Source organism: Ranitomeya variabilis, chromosome 1 (genome assembly GCF_051348905.1).
Source record: "Ranitomeya variabilis isolate aRanVar5 chromosome 1, aRanVar5.hap1, whole genome shotgun sequence".
In the NCBI taxonomy this organism is placed as follows: domain Eukaryota; kingdom Metazoa; phylum Chordata; class Amphibia; order Anura; family Dendrobatidae; genus Ranitomeya; species Ranitomeya variabilis.
Window position 1 is genome coordinate 672272288 of NC_135232.1, and position 25407 is coordinate 672297694.

A 25407-nucleotide genomic window follows, 5' to 3' on the forward strand; every position below is an offset into this window, starting at 1 on the left:
TTATGATCTGGTGACCTTGGAGCCGCATGAAACTTTCTCTGGAGACGGTGGAACCTGTACTGACCGCAATCCTGAACTAACACCGCAACTAGAAGTAGCCGTGGGGTGTGCCTAACACTCCCTAGACACCTCGACACAGCCGGAGGACTAAATACCCCTATAGATGGAAATGGGAATGCTATCTTGCCTCAGAGCAGACCCCCAAAGGATAGGCAGCCCCCCACAAATAATGACTGTGAGTTGGAGAAGAATAGACACACGCAGGTAGAAAACAGGATTTAGCAGAAGAGGCCACTCTAGCTAAATAGGAAAGGATAGGACAGATAACTAGGCGGTCAGTATTAAAACCCTTCCAAAAATATCCACAGCAGATAATACAAAAAGTTCCACAATCTAACTAAAGACATGGAATGTATATCTGCCACTCCAGAGAATCCAGCAAGACTGAGAAAATACTGACACAATCTAAGCTGGACAAGAAAACACAAAGAATAGCACTGAATTGTGAAGCACACAACATGTGTGCCACAGGGAAAAAGAACCAGACACTTATCTTTGCTGATTTGGCAGAAAGGCCGGAGGAACCAGGCAGAGGTCCTACACCTCCCAACAACAATTGACAACTGGCAAGGACTAAAGAATCCTGCACGCCTAAATACCCCAGTCAGATCTGCAATCAGCAGATACACCTGACCAGGGCGCAACTCAGGGGCAACTGCATTACCACCTACAATCACCAGAGGGAGCCCAAAAGCAGAATTCACAACAGAGAACATAGTTGTTGATCAATAATAAAAATAATCCTCTAAAATACTACTTGCCTAATAATTCTGCACACAGTGTATGTACGGTAGATAAATCTACTGCTGAACGCCCAGTGTGTGCAGTTACAAGAGCTTTCTCCTACGCCTCATTGGGGGACACAGGACCATGGGTGTTATGCTGCTTGCCACTAGGAGGACACTAAGAAAACACAAAGAGTTAACTCCTCCTCTGCAGTATACACCCCTTGACTGGCCAGTAACGACTCAGTTCTTGCTTAGTGTCTGTAGGAGGCACTTGGGTCTGTTCAGACCCCTCCATTTATTATTTTATTTTTTATTTTCTGTAAATTTTTATTTTTTATCTAACGGAGTGAAGGGGGGCGACGGACTCCTTTCCAGGGTCCGCTCTCCCCCGAACCATCAACAGGCGAGCACAGCGAGTATACCTCCCTGTTCCTCTCCTGTGACGTATGGGGCACGCCTAACCTAAACCCAGGGCGACGGTTCCTACTCGGTCCCGATCTCCCCCATTATAGGAGGGCGAGCACATAGAGTATACCTCTCATGTGCATCTCCCGGGCTCCACCGCACTCAAGCCCTCACCTCGGCGTCTTGTAGTCCCCACGGTAGCCGTAAGTCCCCTGCGGCAGGCACATCTGCACGGTGGCACAGCCATAAGTCCCCTGCGGCAGGCACATACGACGCTCTCCATCCCCCGGCGCAGGGAGGACAGATTGAGCTGGAGGCCGCACCGAGGCTCGGTGAGTAGTCCCCTCCTCACACTGCAGCATTGGAGGATGCGGTGCGGGTCCCTGGGGAGAGGCGCCGCTGTTTGGGCAGCGGCGATCGTTCGGCGCTACACCGCGCCCGCAGGCGCATGCCGCCGGCAGCCTGAAAAATTTCAGCTGGACTAGGCCGCGTTTGTAATTCCCGCCCACCGCTGGAGCCCAGCCCACCGCTCAGGCGCTTCTCGTTCTGAATGAGAACAGCCCTGAAAAATCTCGGTCGCCATCTTGGGTCTCCTCTCCTGCGTGGGATTCTGCAACTAACGCTTCCTCTTCCTCCCTGGGGACACCGACACAGGACCGTGGGTAAGCTGCCCCTTCCTATAGGGAAACGCTTAACCCCTTCTCTGCATCCACAATTCCGGCTAGTGCAGTATTTTGGAGGCACAGACATACACTATGTCTCAGTCTAAGGAGGCAAAAAGGGGCAACAAAAAGCACACTGTATTTTTTACCGCATGTGCCGCTTGCAATTCTTCTTTGCCACGTGCCCACAATACCCCTTTGTGCCAGAACTGTGACCCGGCCTGTGTGCAGCCGCCTTCTGCCGCCACCGATTCCGCTGAGCCTAACCCTCCTGAGTGGGCCGTGTCCCTGTCACGTTCAATGGAGTCCTTGGTCAAGGCATTGGACTCTTTCCGAGGGTCCTCCTTAAGCCAGAACTCACCTCCGTCGGCTGCGACGGAATCTGGCGACGGTGCGAGGCTGTCCGACCACAGGGGGCGTACCGTTCAACGGGACTCTCGGGGGTCCAGGAAAAAGACCCTTCTCTCTTTTCCCGTACACGCTCGAGCTTCAGCTTCTGCGAGCTCATCTTCTTGCTCCCCCTCCCCTGAGGGTCGCAGCGTAAAGGACTCAGTATACGAGTCGGAGGAATCTTTAACCCAAGACTCCTCTATCGGTCAAGAGACACTTGACTCCCTTATTGAGGCAGTCAACAAAACATTAATGGTGGACGACGAATCTGTTTCCTCTCAGGAACATGTCGTATCTTTTAAAAAGACTAAACACGTCCAAAAGATATTTGCTAATCACCCTGAGTTTCAGGACCTTATCCAAAAACACAGGGAACACCCAGAGAAGCGTTTTATGGCTCAAAAAGCCACGGAAGTTAAATATCCTTTCTCCAAGGATCTGGTGAAAGAGTTGCTTCTCTCTCCTTCTGTGGATCCTGCCGTATCGCGACTTGCATCTAAAACAGTCTTATCCCTGTCAGATGATTCATCAGTCAAAAATCTTTCTGACCGTCAAATTGATTATTTGGCTCGCTCAGTCTTTAAAGTCTCAGGAGCAGCTCTCCTTCCATCTTTTGCAGCTACCTGGGTAGCTAAAGCAAAGGTGGCCTGGGCAGAGGTGTTAACCTCTAAAGTCCATGGCAGTAATCTTCCCCCAGAGACGGCCAGACTAGCTAACCAGATAGCTCAGGCCGGAGATTTCGTTGTTAACGCTTAGATAGATGCGGCTAATTGCGTAGCGCAAGCGGCTGCAAACGCAATTTCCATCAGGAGGGCCTTATGGCTCCGCGATTGGCGAGCAGATTCTGCTCCAAAAACTCGCTGACTTCTCTACCTTACCAAGCGGGCCGTTTATTTGGGGAGAAACTAGACCAGATCATTTCTGACGCTACCGGAGGGAAGAGTAAATTTCTTCCCCAGCAAAAACCGGCCCGGCCTTTTCGGAATCAACAGCAGTTTCGATTCCGGTCCTTTCGTAACAACTCCAGTTGGTCCTCCTCCTCCCCTGGTTCGGGACGACGGGAAAACAGAACTTCCCAGGTCTCATACAGACCAAACCGTTCCTGGAAACCCAGACCGAGACCGTCTGCCCCTAAGCCGTCCGCATCCCTTAAACCTTCTACACAATGACTCGTTGGCGTGTCCGGCAGACACCGACAAAGTAGGCGGACGCCTTCTTTCGTTCCATCAAAATTGGCTCTCGGTCGTTCACGACGAGTGGGTCAGAGAGCTCGTGTCTTCCGGATACAAAATCGAGTTTTCTTCCATCCCCCCTCCGCGCTTCTTCCAGTCTTCTCCCTCCAACGCAAGGGCGTCTTATCTTCTTCAAGCCATACAGGCCCTTCAAAGGGACGGTGTCATTGTTCCGGTCCCTCGAGACCAAAGGTTCAAGGGGTTTTACTCCAACCTTTTCGTGGTTCCAAAGAAGGACGGGGCCTTACGGCCCATTCTGGACCTCAAACTGCTAAACAAGTTTGTACGGGTCCGACACTTCAGGATGGACTCGCTCCGTTCTGTTGTCGCATCCCTGGAAAAAGGACAGTTCCTCGCATCCATAGACATCAAGGATGCTTATCTACATATTCCAATTTTTCCCTCTCATCAGCGCATGCAGTCCAAGAAGAACACTTCCAGTTTGTGGCCTTGCCCTTCGGACTTGCCACCACCCCCAGAGTCTTCACAAAGGTCATGGCGGCTGTCATGGCCATTTTTCATGCTCGGGGAGTGGTAGTTCTGCTCTATCTTGACGACCTATTAATCAAAGGTCTGTCCCAGTCTGGGTGCGAGGAGTCGGTAAGCATCACCGTGAATTCTCTTTCTTGCCTGGGTTGGAAGATCAACTTCAAGAAATCATCTCCATTGCCAGCTCAGCAAATCTGCTTCCTGGGCATGATTTTGGACTCTTCCCGCGGGTTAGTCGTTCTCCCTCCGGAGAAGGTCTTATCCTTACAGCAGGGAGCGCGCAAGCTCTCCCGCCCAGTCCTTCACTCCATTCGCTTCGCAATGCGCATCCTTGGGAAAATGGTTGCGGCGATGGAAGCCGTTCTGTTTGCGCAGTTCCATCTCCGTCCCTTGCAACAGGCGCTCCTGTTAGCCTGGGACAGGAGCCCGGTTTCCCTCGACCGTCGTTTTCGCCTGCCCCCACAGGTCAGGCGGACTCTCAAGTGGTGGACGCTACAGTCCTCCCTGAACCAAGGGAAGTCCTTTCTTCCAGTGCGCTGGTTAGTGGTGACCACCGATGCCAGCCTTTTGGGCTGGGGCACAATTTTCAATCACCACACGGCACAGGGTCGTTGGTCCACAAGAGAGTCGCGTCTCCCAATCAATATCTTGGAAATTCGAGCAATCACTCTTGCCTTGCGCAACTTTCACCACCTTCTCGCAGGCCATCCCATCAGAATTCAATCCGTCAACGCCACAGCCGTGGCGTACATCCACCGACAAGGGGGAACCCGCAGCAGGTCAGCCATGCGCGAAGTCTCCCACATTCTGCGCTGGGCCGAGACCAATCACTCGCTTATCTCGGCGATCCACATACCGGGCGTGGAGAATTGGGAAGCGGATTTTCTCAGTCGCCAAGGTCTTGCCTCGGACGAGTGGTCCCTTCATCCGGAAGTCTTCCAGCAGATTTGCCTTCGCTGGGGGACACCGGACGTGGATCTCATGGCCTCGAGGTTCAAAAACCAGGTTCCCCGGTTCATTGCTCGTTCTCGCGATCCTTGCGCCATCGGGCAGATGCTCTGGTCCTGTCGTGGCATCAGTTCCAGCTGCCATACATATTTCCGCCTCTTCCTCTGCTCCAGAGAGTCATCAAGAAGAGCAGAGGGGAGACCGGTGATTCTCGTCGCGCCCAACTGGTCGAGCCGAGCATGGTACGCATAACTCGTCCAAATGGTCGCCGACACCCCCTGGCGCCTTCCAGATCGCACGGACCTTCTCTCACAGAACTCCGGGGCCCTGTGTTTGACGGCGTGGCCGTTGAATCCTGGATTTTAGCCCAAGCCGGATTCTCTCCAGGGGTTTCTTCTACCATGATTCACCCTAGGAAACTCGTGTCCATGCGCATTTATCATCGCACCTGGCGCATCTTATTTTCATGGTGCAATGCCCATGGACGTTCTCCTTTAGTCCTTTCCATTGCGTCCATTCTGGAGTTTCTCCAATCAGGTTTAGAGTCAGGCCTTGCCCTAAGCTCGCTCAAGGGACAAGTGTCCGCATTGTCTGTTCTTTTCCAACGAAAGATCGCTTCCAGACTGCCGGTTAAGACGTTCATCCAAGGAGTCTCCCGGGTGGTCCCTCCCTATAGAATGCCTTTGGCGTCATGGGATCTTAACTTGGTTCTCGGAGTTCTTCAGAAGGCCCCTTTCGAACCATTGCAGGACATCCCTCTCACCCTCCTCTCATGGAAGGTGGTCTTTCTTATGGCGATTACGTCAATCAGGAGAGTTTCTGAGTTGGCGGCTCTCTTGCCGACCCCCCTTCCTGATTTTTCACCCAGACAAGGTAGTTTTGAGAACCTCTCCCTCTTTTCTACCGAAAGTCGTCTCCGCCTTTCATCTAAATGAGGACATTGTCTTGCCGTCATTCTGTCCGGCACCAACCCATCGTATCGAGAAAGCTCTCCATACTCTGGATGTGGTTAGAGCTCTTCGGCGGTACATATCTCACACGGCTCCCTTCCGTAAGTCAGATGTCCTGTTCGTGCTTCCGGAGGGACATAGGAAAGGTCTACCTGCCTCAAAGGCCACTCTCTAGCCAAGTGGATTCGCTCCACTATTCAGGAATCCTATCGCGTCAGGAACACCCCTGTCCCAGCAGGGATTAAGGCGCGTTCGACTCGGTCGGTCGGTGCTTCTTGGGGCATTCGGCACTAGGCGTCCGCACAACAGCTTTGTAAAGCTGCGACTTGATCCAGTCTGCATACCTTCACGAAGCACTATCACATCCATACCCAGGCTTCGGCAGACGCTGCCCTCGGCAGGCTCATTCTGCAGACAGCGGTACCTCAGTAAGCCAGTGGTACATGGGGTTTTAGCAGTGCAATTGCTCCCCACCCAGGGACTGCTTTAGGACGTCCCATGGTCCTGTGTCCCCCCAATGAGGCGTAGGAGAAAAGGAGATTTTTGTGTACTCAACGTAAAATCTTTTTCTCCGAGCCAATCATTGGGGGACACAGCACCCACCCTGTTAGCCTATTGGCTGGTTGTTGTTGATTTCTTTGTTCCTTAGTTTTGGACATAGTTTACTTGTCTTGGTTTTACTCCTACTACTTTACTACCGAACTGAGTCGTTACTGGCCAGTCAAGGGGTGTATACTGCAGAGGAGGAGTTATTGTGTTTACTTAGTGTCCTCCTAGTGGCAAGCAGCACAACACCCATGGTCCTGTGTCCCCCAATGATTGGCTGGGAGAAAAATTTTTTTACGGTGAGTACACAAAAATCTACTTTTTATGCCAATGTATAATTGGATGTTCCCATGTAGTGACCATCTTGAAGATTTTATTAGGAAAATGTATAAGTGAGTGCTTCTCAAATCTAAGTAAATGTAATAGTATATTAGGTAAAAGTGCTTTTTTCTTTTTTTTTTTTTCAGACCGTGACAATTGAACTTATTACCCAATCGCACCATTTAGTTTACATCCACACTGAATATTTTTGTTCCTGAATTTTAGCAACAAATTTCACAGCAGTAATATCTGCACTAAATTGTGCAGATATAGCTGCCACAATGTAGATGTGAGACCTATAACCTTTGCATTCAAGGTGAAATCAGTGCTGAATATCCATAGCATATATTGACAACTCTGGGAAAAAAAACTGCAGTGTGTAGATTAGATGTATTAAAATATCATCCACTATTCTCTAGTAGCTCTGTGTAGAGGCTGATAGATATATTTATTGATCTCGTACATCGCTGTGTGCATACTGCCTGATGAGCTGATTGTTTCAGAGCTAAACCGGATATATATGTGTGTGCATGTGTACTGTATATGTATTATACTGCTCAAAAAAATAAAGGGAACACTTAAATGACAAAATGTAACTCCAATTCAATCACACTTCTGTGAAATCAACCTGTCCAGTTATGAAGCAACACTGATTGTGAATCAATTTCTCCTGCTTTTGTCCAAATGGAACCGACAACAAGTAGAAATGATAGGCAATTAGCAAGACATTGCTAATTGGAATTTGCCAGAGAGCATCAAGATTGGCAGATTTGACATTGGTGCCCTGTGCTTTTCACGGATGAGAGCAGGTTCACACTAAGCAAGTGACAGTCTGGAGACACATTGGAGAACGTCCTGCTGCCTGCAACATCCTCCAGCATGACTGATTTGGCAGTAGGTCAGTAATGGTGGGAGGAGGTACTCCCACCATGTGCTAGCCATTGTGAGACTGTATGCCGGTGCATTGAACCCTGTGATTCTTCTGATGTATGACAATGCTAGTCCTCATATGGCTGAAGTGTGCCAGCAATTCCTGCATGATGAAGACATTGATGCTATAGACTGTTCTGCCCATTTCCCAGACCTGAATCCAATCTAGCAAATCTGGGACATCATGTCTCGTTCCATCCACCAACGTCACGTTGCACCACAGACTGTCCAGGAGTTGGCGGATGCTTTAGTCCAGGTCTGGGAGGAGATCCCTCAGGAGACCATCCGCCGCCTCATCAGGAGCATGCCCAGGCGTTGTAAGGAGGTCATAAAGGCCATACACACTACTGAGCATCATTTCCTTGTCTTGAGGCATTTCCACTGCAGTTGGATCAGCCTGTAATTTGATTTTCCACTTTGATTTTGAGTATCATTCCAAATCCAGATCTCCATGGGATATTCATTTTGATTTACATTGATAATTTTTAGGTTTTATTGTTCTCAATGCATACCACTATGTAATGAATAAAGATCTGAAACTGGAATATTCATTCAGTGATATCTAGGATGTGATATTTTAGTGTTCCCTTTGTTTTTTGAGCTGTGTATGTGTATCTATGTATAATATAAAAATATTGATCTAGAGTCAGAAGAATGTTACTGGCATTAATACACTCCTGTCTTGAACTGTTTAACCCCTTTACCCCCAAAGGTGGTTTGCATGTTAATGACCCGGCCAATTTTTACAATTCTGACCACTGTCCCTTTATGAGGTAATAACTCTAGAACGCTTCCATAGATTCATGATAGTGGTAAAAATTTATTTGATATGACTTGCGTTTATTTGTGAAAAAAACTGCCAATACCCCATATGAGGGAGAAAACCACTGTTTGGGCGCTTGGCAGAGGTCGGAAGGGAAGGAGCGCCATTTGTCTTTTTGAGTGTAAAATTTCCTGGAACAATTGACGGACTCCATCTGGCGTTTGGAGAACCTCTGAAGTGCCTAAACAGTGAAAATCCCCCACAAGTGACACCATTTTGGAAAGTAGACCCCTAAGGGAACTGATCTAGATGTGTGGTGAGCACATTGAACCCTCAGGTGCTTCACAGAAGTTCATAACGTTGAGCCGTAAAAATAAAACAAAATATCTAATTTTCCCCACAAAAATGTTTAGCACAATATATTGCATTTTTATAAGGGTAACAGGAGAAATTGCACCATGCAATTTGTAGTGCAATTTCTCCTGAGTACACCGATACCCCATATGTGGGGGAATACTACTTTCGAGGCACAGTGCAAAGCTCAAAAGGAAAGGAGCGCCATATTGGAGTTCAGATTTTACTGCATTGGTTTGCCATGGGTGCCATGTTACATTGGCAGAGCCCCTGAGGTCCTATAACAACAGAAACCCCCTATATGTGAACTCATTTTACAAACTACACTCCCCAATGAATTCATATAGGGGTGCAGTGATCATATTGACACTACATGTGCCTCACCACCAGAGTTTTATACCACTGAGTGGTGAAGAATGAATAAACTACATTTTTACCATTAAAATGTTGTTTTAGCTCCAAAGTTTTTTATTTCTAACGGCTAATAGGAAATTTTTTTACAGCAAACTGAGGTCCATTTTTTCCTGAGCGCGCCAATACCCTATATGCAATCGGGAAATATTTTTCAGGCATGGTGCAAAGCTCAGAAGGCAAGGAGGATTTTACTGTTATGGTTTGCAGGTGCCATTACCCACTGGGAGAGCCCTTGAGGAGCCAGAACAGCTTAACTCCCCATAAGTGTTTCCATTGTACTAAATGCACCTCTCAACGAATTCATCTAGGGGTGCAGTGATCATATTGACACCATTGGGTGTGTCACAGAATGTTATACCATTGGGCAGTGAAAAAAAAACTACAATTTTACCAACAAAATGTTGTTTTATCCCAAGATTTTACATTTTCATACAAGAAGAGAGTAAAGATGGCACCAAAATTTGTCCCACAATTTCTACTGAACGTGACAACACCCCATATGTGGCTGTACAATAATACTAAGCCATACGGAGAGACTTGGGAGTAATGGAGCCTTATTTGCCTCCCGGAGCACAGATTTTCCTAGAACATATACTCCATATACAGAACCCCTAATTGCTAGAAGAACAGAATCCCCCCTCAAGTGACCCCATTTTGGAAACTATACCCTTTGGGCAATTTATCTACAGGTGTAGTGATGATTTTGACGGCATGGATATTTTCCAGAAACAAGCAGCAATCAATGTTGCCGAGTGAAAATTGTAAACTGCTGTTGTAATGACCATTACTTTGAAGTGACCAGTATGTTGCAGTCACCAGTACGTTATGTCCAGCCCGTGCTTCTAGAGACATGAACCCGTAAATTAGGCTGGCTCTCATCGCGTCAGAAAAGCCAAACGTGGACGATATATGTGGTTTAGGTACACGATGGGGCTGAGAAGGGAGGGGGGCATTTGGAATTTGCGGATTTATCCCAATTAATATACAATCCCGAGCATTTACTAAATCTATTTATGGTGGTAATCACATGTGGCAGTGTCTCCTCTACGTCATCAATGAATATTATCATGTCATCTGCGTATAAGCCAATAACTTCCACGCGGTCCGCTATCTTAATACCTTTAATGGATGGAGTGGATCTCATACGTATTGCTAGTGCTTCATTCGCGACAGCAAAAAGGGCCGGTGAAAGAGGGCAACCCTGTCGGGTCCTCTTTTCAGGGAAAATGTCTCTGACATGGAGCTATTAATAATTATCCGGGCTTTAGGTTTCATATATATTGCGCTAATCCATTTTTGGAATTTGGGGCCAAATCGGTATCTCTGTAAACATGCGGATAGGAAGGGCCATTCAAGGGAATCAAATGCCTTGGCCTTGTCCAGCGAGGCCAAAGCCCATCTATTCTCCAGTATCAGTGAGCTATATTGGGCTACCGACTGGACCCTCCTAATATTAATGGACGTTTTTTTACCTGGCATGAATCCGGTCTGGTCTGGGTGTATTATGTCTAGTATTACCGTATTTAACCTAGTGGCCAAGATTTTAGTGAAAATTTGGGCATTTGGAACTTGGAGTGCAGAATTTGCTGAATTTCTTTTGGCGAGTGAGGAACAATTTTGCTTTTCTAGAGCCTTTGTGCTACCAGTAATGTGGAAGCCCCTAATTTCTCCTTCGCTTCTTTGGGGGACACAGGACCATGGGTGTTATGTTGCTGCCACTATGAGGCTAACACTAAGTTGACACAAAAAGATTAGCTCTTCCTCTGCAGTATACACCCAGACACTGACTCCAGCTGAACCAGTTCAAGCTTAGTGTCAGTAGGAGGCACATGTGTTCTGATTTTCAGACCACATCTATAGTTTTTTATTTTTATTCCCAATATTTTTCAAAGGGTTACAGAGGGGATGACGGGTCCCTTAAGGGCTCCACTCTCCCTAAACCTACACCAGGCGGGAACGCGGAGTGTCGCCTCTACGTACCCAAGCCCCCCCCTTCCCGGAATCGCTTGCTACGGTATGCCTGAGATCTTTAAGGGGAGATGGGTCCTTTCAGGGCACAACTCTCCCCACACCAGCAACAGATGGGAACATGGAGTATCGCCTCCATGTACCCCCCTCTGCATCCAGGCTTATTACAGCTGGACCAACAGCCCTGTCCCATCCTGGGGGAGTTAACCCCTTGGATGTCCAGAGGCTCTTATGGGGTCTGTGGCCCCCACTGCATCGCCATTGATGAACAGCGGCGATGGAAGGAAGTCACTGTTTCTCCACCTCTCTATCAAAGGGATGGTGGATGGAGGGTTCTCTGCACCGTCCACACTACAGCAGCTGACCTGTATGAGAGCAGCCCGGGTTCTGCGCTTCGCCACTGCTGCGGTTACATATCAGGATACACACTGCTTGGAAGTGTGGACCCGGGACACAAAAAGTAACTCCGGCCGGGGGGCTCCTGCAACAACGCCTTAAGCGCTATCCCCCATGACGTCCCCTCTCCCCTGGGCACGTTCCGGCCAGCGTCGGAAATTTAGGCCCCGGCTTGGGCCTATTCTCGGCCGCAAACTTATGACGTCGCAGCAGCTCCGCCCACGTGTTGGCGCTTCGTGCACATGGCGAGACTTCCCTCTGGCAACTCCCGTCGCCCATCTTTATCTACCGGCCGCTTCTCTACACGTGCAGTCTGGTCACACTGCACTCGGTGAGGCTTGTCCCTACATCTGACAGCTCCTCTGTGATTCCCGGCAGACATTTTCATCCACCGGCTGGCTCCCTACAGCGCAGTACACTGGGAGGACCGCTCACACAGGGCCACAGGACCTGGTATGATCTTTGTGCTGCACCAGATACCCTAATTGGCCCTTCTCTGCAGTAGTCACTGGGGCTTACAAGACACGATCCTCCTTATTGGAGCATGTCAGCAGGATCAGGGATTTTCTGGGGTATACCATGTCTCTCCCTAAAGACATCCAAGAAGGCTAACAAAACACATACAGTATTTTTCACCTCATGTACTATCTGCCAGATTGCGTTGCCACAGGGACAGAGTACGCCACTTTGCAAGGCCTGTGATCCCGAATGCGCTCAGGAGCCCTCTGTTGCTACCGAACTCAGTGTACCTAGTCCCCCTGAGTGGGCTTCGTCACTGTCGCAGTCCATAGCTTCACTGGCTAAAGCAATTGAATCCCTCCAAGATCCTTCCACGTGTCTGGGGCATTTGTCTGCCTGTCTTAGAAGGCTCCTGTACCTCACTGGAACTGTCGGCCAGCAGGGGCCGTTCTCAGTCAAATACTTCACAGACTTCTAGGAAACGGGTTCATAGCACATCTCCCGGGCCTTCTTGCACCTCGGCATCCGTTGGCTCTGTTTCCCACTCCCCTTCACCCGGGGTTCGCAGTAACCCTGGCCGGGGGCTATTTGGTGCACACTTTCCCGGATGCGGCTAACTGTGCTGCAGTTGCAGCCTCAAACGCCATCACCATCAGACGGGCACTGTGGCTCAGGGAATGGTGAGCGGATTCTGCGTCCAAAAAGTCTCTAACGTCTCTGCCTTACCAGAGCAGTCCTTTATTTGGAGAGAACCTGAATCAGCTTATCTCCGATGCCACTGGGGGGAAAAGTAAATTCCTTCTCCAGAAGACTAGGCAGCCCTTTCGCCGTCAGCAACAGATGCGTTTCTGGTCCTTTCACAGCAATCATGGGCCACGACGACCACCTCTTCCGAATCAAGGCGTCCCCCTCGGGGGAATAGGAGTCCCCAGGTTTTGTACAACACCTACCAGTCGTGGAAAAGCCGACCCAAGCAATCCAGTTCTAAGGGATCCAGGTCCCATAGATTCTCGACTTAATGACTCGTGGCATTATCCGGTCGACACCAGCAAAGTAGGCGGTCGGCTACTCCTGTTTCGTCATGTCTGGCTCTCGGTCCTTCGTGACGAATGGGTCAGGTACCTGGTGTCTTCCGGATACAAGATAGAATTTTCTTCCCCTCTCAACCCCCCCCAAAACAGAGTTGCGGGCACAGCCTTTCAACAGAGCCATCGATTTGCTACGCCAAATGGGGTCATTATTCCGGTCCCACAAAACAAGAAGTTCGAGGGGTTCTACTTGAACTTGTTAGTGGTTCCGAAGAAAGACGGAACGGTGCAGCCCATTCTAGATCTTAAACTCCTAAGGCTAGGTTCACATCGCGTTAGGGTATTCCGTTTAACGGATCCATTAAACGGATGTGCTAACGATGTGTTCCAAATTGTCTTCATTTTTGCGATCGCACTAACGTATGTGCTAACGCATGGTTGCATCAGTTCGATGGAGGAGGGGGAGTTTCTAGCATCCATCGATATCCGGGATGCTTACCTTCATATCCCGATTTCTTCCCCCTCACCAGAAGTTCCTGTGCTTCGCTGTCCGCGAGGAACATTTCCAGTTAACAGCTTTGCTCTTCGTCCTCGCCACTGCCCCTAAGAGTATTCACAAAGGTCATGGTAGCCGTCATGTCCATTTTACACTCTCGAGGCATGGTCGTTTTGCCATACTTAGATGACCTCCTAATCAAGTGCCCGTCTTTCCAAACGTGCGTGGAGTGCATCCGTATCACTTTGGATACACTTTCTCCCCTGGGCTGGCTGATAAACTTAATCAAGTCTTCCCCCGTCTCAGCTCAGCAGATATCCTTTTTAGGAATGACCCTGGACACTTTCCGAGGGTTGGTGATTCTCCCTCGAGACAAGGTCTTAGCCCTTCAACAGGGAGTCCAAAAACTTTGTCGTCCGTACCCTCACTCCATCCGATTCGGCATGGGGTCCTGGGCAAGATGGTGGCAGCTATGGAAGCTGTTCCCTTTGCCTAGCTACACCTCCATCCTTGTCTCCGCAGGTCAAGCAGGTGGTCAGGTGGTGGACGTTGCGGTCTTCCCTAACTCAGGAAATCTTTTCTCCCGGTTGAATGGCTGGTGGTCACCACCGACGCCAGTCTTCTCGGCTGGGGGGCCATCTTTCGCCATCACACAGCCCAGGGCGCTGGTCGCCTCGGGAGTCGCTTCTTCCAATCAATATACTGGAAATCTGGGTGATTCGGTTGACCCTGCTGCGGTTCCATCACCTCTTGGCGGGTCGACCCATCCGAATACAATCGGACAATGCCACGGCCGTGGCATATATCAACCATCTAGGGAGTACCCGCAGCAGGGCGACAATGCGCGAGGTGTAACACATTCTCCGCTGGGCCGAGAAGAACCACTCAGTCCTCTCTGCAGTTCACATCCCGGGCTTGGAAAACTGGGAGGCAGACTTCCTCAGCCATCAGGGTCTCACCTTGGGAGAGTGGTCACTTCACCTGGAGGTCTTCCAACAGATCTGTTATCGCTGGGGGACTCCGGACGTGGATCTGATGGCATCAAGACTAAAAGCCAAGGTGCCTGAGTTCATAGCTCGATCCAGAGGCCATTGTGGCCGATGCACTGGTCCTTCTGTGGAGTCAGTTTCGTCTTCCGTACGTGTTTCTCCCACTTCCATTACTGCCGAGGGTCATCAGGAAGATCAAGGCAGAAGGAGTTCCAGTGATCCTAGTCGCTCCGGACTGGCCGCGCCGTGTGTCGTACGCGGAGTTGGTACAGCTTGTTGTCAACGCTCCCTAGCGATTACCGGATTGACCAGATTGGCTCTCTCAGGGCCCAATTTGCCACGAGAACTCGGAGGCCCTGAATTTAACGGCTTGACTTTTGAATCCTGGATCTTAACCCAAGCTGGATTTTCTCCAGTACCCATCTATCACCACACCTGGAAGGCTTTTTTTTGCATGGTGCAGAGACCACGGTCGTTTTCCTCTTGTCTTCTCCATCCACACCATTTGGAGTTTCTTGAGACTGGTCTAGACTCGGGCCTAGCGCTTAGCTCCCTCAAAGGTCAGATCTCTGCCTTATCAGTTTTGTTCCAGTGCAGGATAGCTTCCAATCTGCTGGTCAGGACTTTAATCCAGGGGGTCTCCCACGTGGTACTCCCCTATAGAAGGCCGTTGGATGTGTGGGATCTTAACTTGGTCCTGGGTATTCTACAGGAGGCTCCTTTTACGCCTCTGCAGGACATCTCTTTGACTCACTTTTCATGGAAAGTTGCCTTCCTTGTCATAGTGACATCAATCGGGTGGGTATCCGAGCTGGCCGCTTTTTCCTGTCAAGCCCCTTTCCTAATTTTCAACCAGGACAAGGTCGTTCTCAGGCCGTTCCCGTCCTTGCCTAAGGTGGTTTCTTTTCACCTTAAAGAGGACATTGTCCTGCCCTCGTTTTGCCAAGCACCAGTACACCGTTTTGAAAAGGCCCTTCACACTCTGCATCTGGTGAGGGCTCTTAGACAGTGTGTTTCTCGGACAAATCCTTCCGTAAGACGGATGCCTTATTCGTTCTTCCTGAGGGTTACAAGAAAGGACTCGCTGCTTCAAAGTCCACAATAGCCAGGTGTATTCGCGCGGCTATTCAAGAGTCTTACCGTGTCAGAGGCAAGCCTATCCCAGCGGGAATTAAGACACACTCCACTCATTCGGTGGGTGCATCCTGGGCCATTCAGCACCAGGCGTCGGTGGAACAGGTTTGCAAGGCTGCGACTTGGTCCAGTCTGCACACCTTCTCGAAGCACTACAACATTCACACTCAGGCTTCCGCGGATGTGGGCTTGGGAAGACGGAGCTTGTAACGCATTTCTAGGCAGCTGGGGCGTGGGGTTTATCTTTTCTGTCAGTTCCCCACCCAGGGACTGCTTTAGGACATCCCATGGTCCTGTGTCCCCCAATTCGATGAAGGAGAAACGGGGATTTTTGTGTACTCACTGTAAAATCCTTTTCTCTGAGCTACTCATTGGGGGACACAGCACCCACTCATGGTTGGCCTGACGGCTTGAGTATGTTCTTTGGTTTGACGTTTTTATACTCTTTTATATAATGTTCTTGATTTCCTACTGCTTTGTCACGGAAATGGTTCAGCTGGAGCCAGTGTCTGGGTGTGTATACTGCAGAGGAGGAGCTAATCTTTTTGTGTTTGCTTAGTGGCAGCAGCATAACACCCATGGTCCTGTGTCCTCCAATGAGTGGCTCGGAGAAAAGGATTTTACAGTGAGTACCCAAAAATCCCTGTATTTCCGTTAAGAGGTGACAGACCTGAATGAGGACTTGCTTATTTTGTAGATTGAGTTGAAGCTTTTATTGGGAATATTTTACATAACGTTTGGGATCACATTTATCCGACGCTCTACACTGAGCACGTACTTTGGGGTTTCCATCTAAATCTCGTGACTTGATTCAGATGAAACCATGAGTGATCTGTAGCGCCCCCACTGCCGCAGGGCCGAGGGGTACCCGGTACCGGGCCTCTGAGTCTCTGCTCTGGGGTCGTCACGGTGGCTAGGCCCGGTCCGTGACCCTGCCGAGGGGCGTACAGTGATAGATGTGAATAGTGGTGGTGGTGCGGTGCAGTAAATAACGAGGACACCAGGTTGCAGTCTCTTTACCTCTTTACTGAAGATCTCTGGGTCCTCAGTCCGGAGTCCGGATAACCAGGCTGCGCAAGTCCGGCCGGTCCAATGGCACCTCCAGAGTTCTCTTAACAGGTGGAAATCTGTGCCTTCCTTCTAGCACTAGGTGTTGTGGTCCTTCCCTGCTGTGCTTACGGAAAGTCCCCACAACTGTTGTGTCCGTTTCTTAAGTTCCCTCACAACTCGATTAGATGATGTTCTGCTAATCCTCCGTCCCTCCCTGATGTTACGGTTAGGACGGCACCCGTATGACGGGTAGGCTCGGAGCTCTTCCGGGACCCTAGAGTCGCCCCTCTCCACAAGATTTGGGTGAGACAGCCCGCCTTAGACTGACTGTCCTGCCGTTGGTTTAGAGTATTGCCTGAAGCTGAATATTGTAATACTCCCTCGGCGTTCCGGCCGCCGGTTGTGCGCCTCAGTAGGATGTTGCTTCGGTCTCACAGCACGACTCCTACTGGTATTCTCCTTCTTGCTTTGATCTCGTTTCTCACTCAGCACAATCCATCTCGCTTCTTATCCTTCCTTGGGCACCGCCGCTATGCTGAGCAGGCACGGTCCCGTTACATTCCTTTTTGTAGCCAGGCCTCTGTCAGGATCCCACCCCTGACGGGGACCCTACCGAATCTTCTCCCACAACACCCTCTGCCACCAGGTGTTGCCTGGTTCCAACCCAGTCAGCTTTCTGCACTAACTTCCTGCCTGACCCCCAGTTTACCCACAATGGTGGGGAGTGGCCTAATGAATAGAACCCTTAGCTCCCCCTGGAGGCCCGGCTGTGAAATGTATTGGTGTCTGTGATACCTGGTCAGATGAACTCCTTCAGTGCCATCAGACGTACCATAGCTCCCCTTAGTGGCGGAGCCACAGTACTGCAACGACCAGGACTCTGGGGCGCTGCAGATCCATTCACTATAATGAGGCAGCAGTGTTACTCTGGACTCTGTCTGGCCTCTGTTCAGCGGTGTCCTTTTCAAAAGTGCACAAAACTGTGGCCGACAGCACTTTTATGCAATCCTAAAACGAAAGACGCCGCCGGGTCACAGGTCAGACGGTGTCCACAGTGCCTCCATCTGCCTCTTCCGCCAGAGGTACCGTCTGAATCACATATTTAAATATTTCAGAGATTTACAGGGAAACCCCAGTGCAAGCGCACAGTACTGCAACGACCAGGACTCTGGGGCGCTGCACTCCCCCCCCCCCCCCCCACCCGGTTAAATCCAGTACTCCTGGACTGGGAAGAAAACAACAATACAGATTAGCAAAAAGACATACAATTTTGTTGAGTGCAATAACAATAAGTATACTTGAACAGAGCTTCCCTTTATGGGAGGTGAGGACACTTGAACGTTACAAACATGGTTAAATACTTTTAAATAACTTTTCTATAAATAACTCTCTTTACCCAACCGGGTATTCTACTAAGTGCAAAATTTTTAGACATTAATTCAACGTTGCCTTTAAGGATGTACACTCTGAATCCACTAAAGACCTTCTTATAACACATTATAAGGCAATTAACTTCATACTCCTTCTTTAAATCTGCAGGACCGCCTGTCCTAACGGCTCCAGACCTACTGCCTCTCCTTTCTTTACAGGACCGCCCCTTTCAGCCCGGGCCTACTGCCTTTTCAACTACTATACACAGTATAGAACATAACATTTTCCTTCAGTTTGAAATCACTGAGCCATCTCTATCTGGCTCCTAAGAGGACTCACCACTAACCCCTACGGGTTCACTTCCTGTCCTCGTTCTTCCATCAACATTATCAAACACTTTTCACATTTAACTAGTTAGGTACATTTAACGTATTCATATCAACATTATTACTTCCTTTTTCCAAGACATTATTGCCACCCAACTGTCTTAAGGCAATACGGTTCATCAGCAATACGTGAACATCCCCTTTAAGAGGGGACCAAGTCTTTATGAGGTAGCACATCTTCTCAAGCTACCAGTCCATACTCCGCAAAAGCTCCGGTGCGGTATCTTCGCAAAGAGTCTCTCTTTAAGTAAAACCAGTAGGGAGCACCTTTAATAAGGTGCGAACTATTTACAAACAGTTTGTATCATGCACTGTTCATGATTGCGGCAGTTCTTTTCAACAGGAAACAAAAAGTGGAAAAACAACCAAAAAGCAATAGGGATCCCGGGTCAACAAAGGGATTCCTTTAAGAGTTAACCCTGGACGGGTTTAGCAGCAAAACAGTAGAACAATAACTATTTACATTCATCAAAGCATTCCTGCTTACTTAATCTTGTAGTGTAGGGGGTGGTCTTTGGTTCCCGACCGATGCAGCACCTGAGTTGGTAGTTGGTCTCTCAGACGCCATCAGATCAGCCGGTGTCTGGATTTGAAGGCTAACCCTGCTTGCAAGTTCAGCAGCCGCTACAAGGCGCACGGTGGTGACAGTAACGAGATCTGGCAATTCTGGATCAGTCATGATCGGGGCAACAGGCGACGCTCCCTCAGGCTCACACCGGTGTACGTTCCGAGCGCACCATCCTTGTGCATTCCGGTGGCGAGTGTAGGTCACCTGATCCCCCCTTTGCAATGGGTCACCATCTCGACTGCAGCAGGGAGTTTTCACGTTGTAACTAGTAACAAAGACATCAGTTGGTAGCCCCGGTTCCTGTATGGAGCCCCATCCCCTCTTCGGGTGGTAGGCCAGCACAGTTCCCCACTTTACCACGTCTTTCCTGCCTTGCGCAGACTTCCTACGTTGTGTGTCATGTTGTTCGGTCTCGTCTCGATCTTTCCAGTGTTGTGTTAGACATTGCTTATACTGTTCCCAGGTAAGTACCGCAAGGGTGAGGCTCTCCCCCGGAGCTCCATACGGCTCATTCCAGGGGGTGTCCCACCGGAGGATCACCCCGTCCGGGCCTACATCTATGGGTTCCCCCATCTTGGTCGGTAGTGGAGGTAACAGCTTCCCCATCGCGTCGGGGGTGAGAACTACCCGCTCCACTGAGAAGAAACGGTTATTGTTGCTGGGGTGAGGAGCGGTCACAGGAGCGGGATCGGTCAGGGGAGCCGGATCGGTCGGGAGAGCAGAATCGGCCGGGGGAGTAGGGGTGCCGTCCATACCTGCGCCTGATGTGATTCCACCGATGTCGCTCCGGTCCGTTGACGAGGACACTGGAATCGGCTGCAGCCCGGACCGCGGCTTTTCCGGAGTGGTCTCTGGATGTGGCTCCGCCCTCCATGGCTCCGGGGCTGGGATAGGTAAGCTCGGCTCCTCCACTGGCGGCTCCAAGGAGTTCAGGTCCTTCACCGGCGGTGGACGCAAGTCCGTCTCTGATGGGCAGGGGCAGGCCAGGATCACCTCGCTGTGGTTCGGGCACTTGCTGCTCATCGTCGCTGTCGGGCATTCGGCGGCAACGCATGCACCTGGCTCCGCCATTTTTCCGAGGTCGGGCTCCTCCTTCACCTCGTTCCCGCCGTTGCAAGTCAGGGGGCGGTTCTCCTCGGCTGCTGGGTAAGTCGTCCTCCCGCAGCAGGAGTCGGAGGGGGCGGTCGCTACTTCTGGCGCCACTTTGGTAGTCTCCTCCCATGGCTCGCCCCTCTTCTTCCTCCGCGCTCCCTGAGACGCTGCAATGGCGGCGACTTTTGGCGGGAACTTTTGGCGGTAAATGGCAACACACAGTTTTTGCAATAAAGTACAGTCCAAGCAGAATAAATCACAGTTCCAAGGCACACATGACCTGATTCTTCAGGCTTAAGTAGATCCTGTTCGTGATGCCAAGTTGTAGCGCCCCCACTGCCGCAGGGCCGAGGGGTACCCGGTACCGGGCCTCTGAGTCTCTGCTCTGGGGTCGTCACGGTGGCTAGGCCCGGTCCGTGACCCTGCCGAGGGGCGTACAGTGATAGATGTGAATAGTGGTGGTGGTGCGGTGCAGTAAATAACGAGGACACCAGGTTGCAGTCTCTTTACCTCTTTACTGAAGATCTCTGGGTCCTCAGTCCGGAGTCCGGATAACCAGGCTGCGCAAGTCCGGCCGGTCCAATGGCACCTCCAGAGTTCTCTTAACAGGTGGAAATCTGTGCCTTCCTTCTAGCACTAGGTGTTGTGGTCCTTCCCTGCTGTGCTTACGGAAAGTCCCCACAACTGTTGTGTCCGTTTCTTAAGTTCCCTCACAACTCGGTTAGATGATGTTCTGCTAATCCTCCGTCCCTCCCTGATGTTACGGTTAGGACGGCACCCGTGTGACGGGTAGGCTCGGAGCTCTTCCGGGACCCTAGAGTCGCCCCTCTCCACAAGTTGCCCCCCAAGACTGCATAGGTGATTTGGGTGAGACAGCCCGCCTTAGACTGACTGTCCTGCCGTTGGTTTAGAGTATTGCCTGAAGCTGAATATTGTAATACTCCCTCGGCGTTCCGGCCGCCGGTTGTGCGCCTCAGTAGGATGTTGCCTCGGTCTCACAGCACGACTCCTACTGGTATTCTCCTTCTTGCTTTGATCTCGTTTCTCACTCAGCACAATCCATCTCGCTTCTTATCCTTCCTTGGGCACCGCCGCTATGCTGAGCAGGCACGGTCCCGTTACATTCCTTCCTGTAGCCAGGCCTCTGTCAGGATCCCACCCCTGACGGGGACCCTACCGAATCTTCTCCCACAACACCCTCTGCCACCAGGTATTGCCTGGTTCCAACCCAGTCAGCTTTCTGCACTAACTTCCTGCCTGACCCCCAGTTTACCCACAATGGTGGGGAGTGGCCTAATGAATAGAACCCTTAGCTCCCCCTGGAGGCCCGGCTGTGAAATGTATTGGTGTCTGTGATACCTGGTCAGATGAACTCCTTCAGTGCCATCAGACGTACCATAGCTCCCCTTAGTGGCGGAGCCACAGTACTGCAACGACCAGGACTCTGGGGCGCTGCAGATCCATTCACTATAATGAGGCAGCAGTGTTACTCTGGACTCTGTCTGGCCTCTGTTCAGCGGTGTCCTTTTCAAAAGTGCACAAAACTGTGGCCGACAGCACTTTTATGCAATCCTAAAACGAAAGACGCCGCCGGGTCACAGGTCAGACGGTGTCCACAGTGCCTCCATCTGCCTCTTCCGCCAGAGGTACCGTCTGAATCACATATTTAAATATTTCAGAGATTTACAGGGAAACCCCAGTGCAAGCGCTCAGATCTTTTAGAAGCAGAATGAAAAAAATCAACAGCAGGTGAAGAATTGGTTTTATTTACTTTTTACTCCTTTCCTCATGCGGTATAATTGATTAGGTGACTTATTCTTTGGGTCAGTGCGATTACAGATTTATATCGGGTTTTTATGTTTGGCTGAAGTCACGCTCTAAAAGATACTTTTTATTGCAAAAACTATTTTTTGCATCATCACATTTTGAGAGCTATCATTTTTCCATATTTTGACCCACAAAGCTATGTGAGAGCTATGAGAGAACAATTCTGTTTTTTTGTTTTTTTTTTGGGGGGGGGTAGGGATTATGCCGTTCTGTGTGTGATTTAAATTGATAAGGCAGTTTTAGACTACGTGTCAGTACAAATACAGCGAGACCACATTTTTATCGTTTTTTATGTTTTGCCACATTTACATAATATAAACGGTTATAGAAAAAATAATTATTTTTACATCACTTTATTCTGAGAGCTATAACTTTTTTATTTTTCCGCTGCTGGACCTGTATGGGGGCTTGTTTTTTGCAGGACAAGTTGACGTTTTCAGCGATACCATGTTTATTTATATCTGTTTTTTTATCGCGTTTTATTCCACTTTTTGTTCGGCGGTGTGATGATAAAGCATTGTTTTTTTTGCCTTGTTTTTTATTATTTTTTCATTGTGTTCACTAAAAGGGTTAACTAGTGGGGACAGTTTTATAGGTTGGGTCGTCAATACCAAATGTGTACTTCTATTGTTTTTTTTTTCCATATAAATATTTATTTATAGATACGAAATCTTTTGATTTTTTTATTATAATTTTTTATATATTTTTACAATTATTTAAAAAAAATCTTTTTTTTTTTTTTTTTTTTTATAACTTTGTCCCAATATGGGACTATCATATTTTGCAGGCTGATCGCTTGTATAGTATGGGTATGCAGAAGCATCCCTGTGCTGTACAAACTGACAGAGAAAGTTGCTGATCATGCATTGCGCATGATCAGCAAATTTCCTAGCTCTGGTGATCCGGATGTTGTCATGGCAACTATTGGGACCCACTCCAGGCTCCTGGAATGCTGTGATCACTTTGCAGCATTTTGGGGGTTAAAGTGCCGGGAGCGGTGCGTGACCGCTTAGTGCCGGGTGTCAGCTGTCAGAATCAGCTGACACCCGGTGGCAGTCGCCTGCGCAAAGCCCGTATGCGCGGACAATCGCCATGCAGTAATAATACGTCCCTGATTAGATGGGCACAGGGGCGGATTAGACAAATGTGAGAAAGGAGTTAAATGACCTTCCATGGTCTTATTGAAGTGATTTCAATGAAAATTGATGATACTTATTACATCATGTTATATGATTTTAATGGTTGCTAGTGGTTATTATGTTGTATTATAGTGTTAAAATTGGGGTCTAAGGGGTAACGTTTCTCCTTATGGAGAGTGACATACCAGCTGGCTTGTCAAGGTAAGGAGGCTTATTTGCCGTACAATGCTCCTCTGGGAAATTAAATATGCAAATTTCCTTTTCTGAGAAAAAGGGGACTTAAGTCTATAGCGCCAACAGGTGGCGCTATAGAGTTAAGTCCTCTTTTTCCCAGTTTTTTTGCAGTGTTAAAATTGAATTTTAAAGCCTTTAAAAAAATTTAGAAAAATATTCCATCATGCAGCCATTTTTCTGATTCATGATACCTGTGGTCTGGGCAGCATGAATCGAATCACAGGTTGCTATAAAGGCACAAGTGCCTTGTTATGTTTATTGTGCTGTTTGTTTGCAAAAAGGAACTGAAAAAATGTTTTATAAATATATAGTAGTTTCTGGTAAGCAGTTATGTGTAATGATAGAAAAAGGTTGGGTTGCACTGATGTAAATAATGATTCCATGTTATCAATATTAGAATTGTTCCTTTTACGTTCAGGATCAGGACATAATCTAGTGTACATACGCCTTAGATAATTCGCTGTTTATCTGCCTTTGCAGGAATTTATGAAGTAGAGCAAGTAGAATGAAAGCTAGTATTAAATGGTGATGATAGTCGCCTCGCACTGTACTGTAATGGTGTTTCTAAAGGCATTTTTCCCTGTTTTTAGCAGTTTTCTGCATATAACTAATAACCTGTCGTCGTGCATTACATTTCTCAAAACATCATTTTGATTCTTACTCCATTATTCCTGTAAGGTCTTGCTCTGCAGTTTCCAATCCACTGTCCTGCTCGCCATTGCCAGAGTCTGTAAGCAGTATGGTGACATTGAGCTGCGCCGGAGGAAAGCCGCCGCTCAGCCTGGCTGGAAAGGAATCTCCCTATCCTCTCCTGACAGCTCTTCTCAACCTCATCTGCAGTATCACCAACATCCACAAGGGACTGGTCAGCACAGTGAGTGAGCCATGATGGGAAACGTGGCTTCGCATAGGTGCTGTATACTTAAAACGGATCAAGATTGCAATGGGGTTTTATGTGTTATTTTAGATGCATTGGAGCAGTAGGTTGCATGTGTGTATATAGACCATCAGATGTATTACCCAGATGTTTTAATTTATTAGTTTGTGCAATTTGGGACACTAACGCAAAACAGGTACTGTAAATTTAGAGAATATATCCTTATTGGCAATTGTCGCCTGTTTTAGATCAGCAGCCATGTCGGGGATGCCGACAGGTAGACTGCAGTTCACAGAGCTCCTGTCCAGTGGCTGCTAACTTGGCTGATGGACCAGGGTCCTGTAGTTCATCTATCTCTAGTGCCTGTTTTCGCATAAGGTTACCGTTCCCTACGGTAACATTTTCTGATAAATACAATGCATCTCTATAGTATAATGTGAATATTTGACTCAAAGGTTGATGTTAAAGGTTTTCTATTTTTTTAGGTTTTTTTTGTTGTTTTTTTTATAATGAAGCTTAATCTTCCTCACGATGTTTCAGGATATGTATTTGCTGTCAGTGAATGGAAACCTTTTTGTTTCCGTCCAGAGGCAGTATGACAAATAAATGAGAAAAAACGGGGTAACAGAGAAATAATACTAATAACAGTCTAGAAATTCATAATCCACTGACACTGTCTTGGTAACTCAGTACTGCCACATGGGGGCACTACAAGACTATGCTCAAGAATAGGACCCGGACGTGCACCATTGTCAGTGGACAGGCGGTCGGCGGCCCTATTTATTAGTATGGCAATTTTAACCTTCCCACTGGCGGCAGCACCTATTAGGGTCTTGTTCTCCCCCATTGGTGGGATCCACATCTACCATACATTTATGACATATTCTGTGCATGTACCAGAAATGTATGAGATGGGAATTCTTCTTTAAACCTGTTCTTCTACATTTCCTCATCAATACAACATCCACTGGGTTACTTGACCCATGGGATTGTTCTTTTACTTTAGTTTTGTTTACTAGGTCGATAAATTCATTTTAAAGGGGTTATCTGGTCATATGGTAAAGATGACCAATATACATGATAAGAAATCTATAGCAGATTGGTGGGGGTCTGACACCCGGCGTCCCCACCGATCAGTTTTTCTTTTTTTTCTTCTTCGGCGCTGTCTGCGTGTAAACACTTTAAACAGAGCTGCTGAGCG

General features: G+C 48.7%; 1 protein-coding gene across 5 annotated transcripts in view; it reads left to right on the forward strand.

Annotated features, from left to right (window-relative positions):
* Positions 1-25407, forward strand: part of RPAP1 (RNA polymerase II associated protein 1) — a 117977-nt gene that overhangs the window by 72289 nt on the left and 20281 nt on the right. For all 5 annotated transcript variants that reach the window (XM_077264185.1, XM_077264217.1, XM_077264202.1 and 2 more), the window contains exon 19: positions 24008-24203. In XM_077264185.1, coding sequence (XP_077120300.1) covers positions 24008-24203 — 196 coding nt within the window. The remainder of the gene's footprint in view (positions 1-24007; positions 24204-25407) is intronic.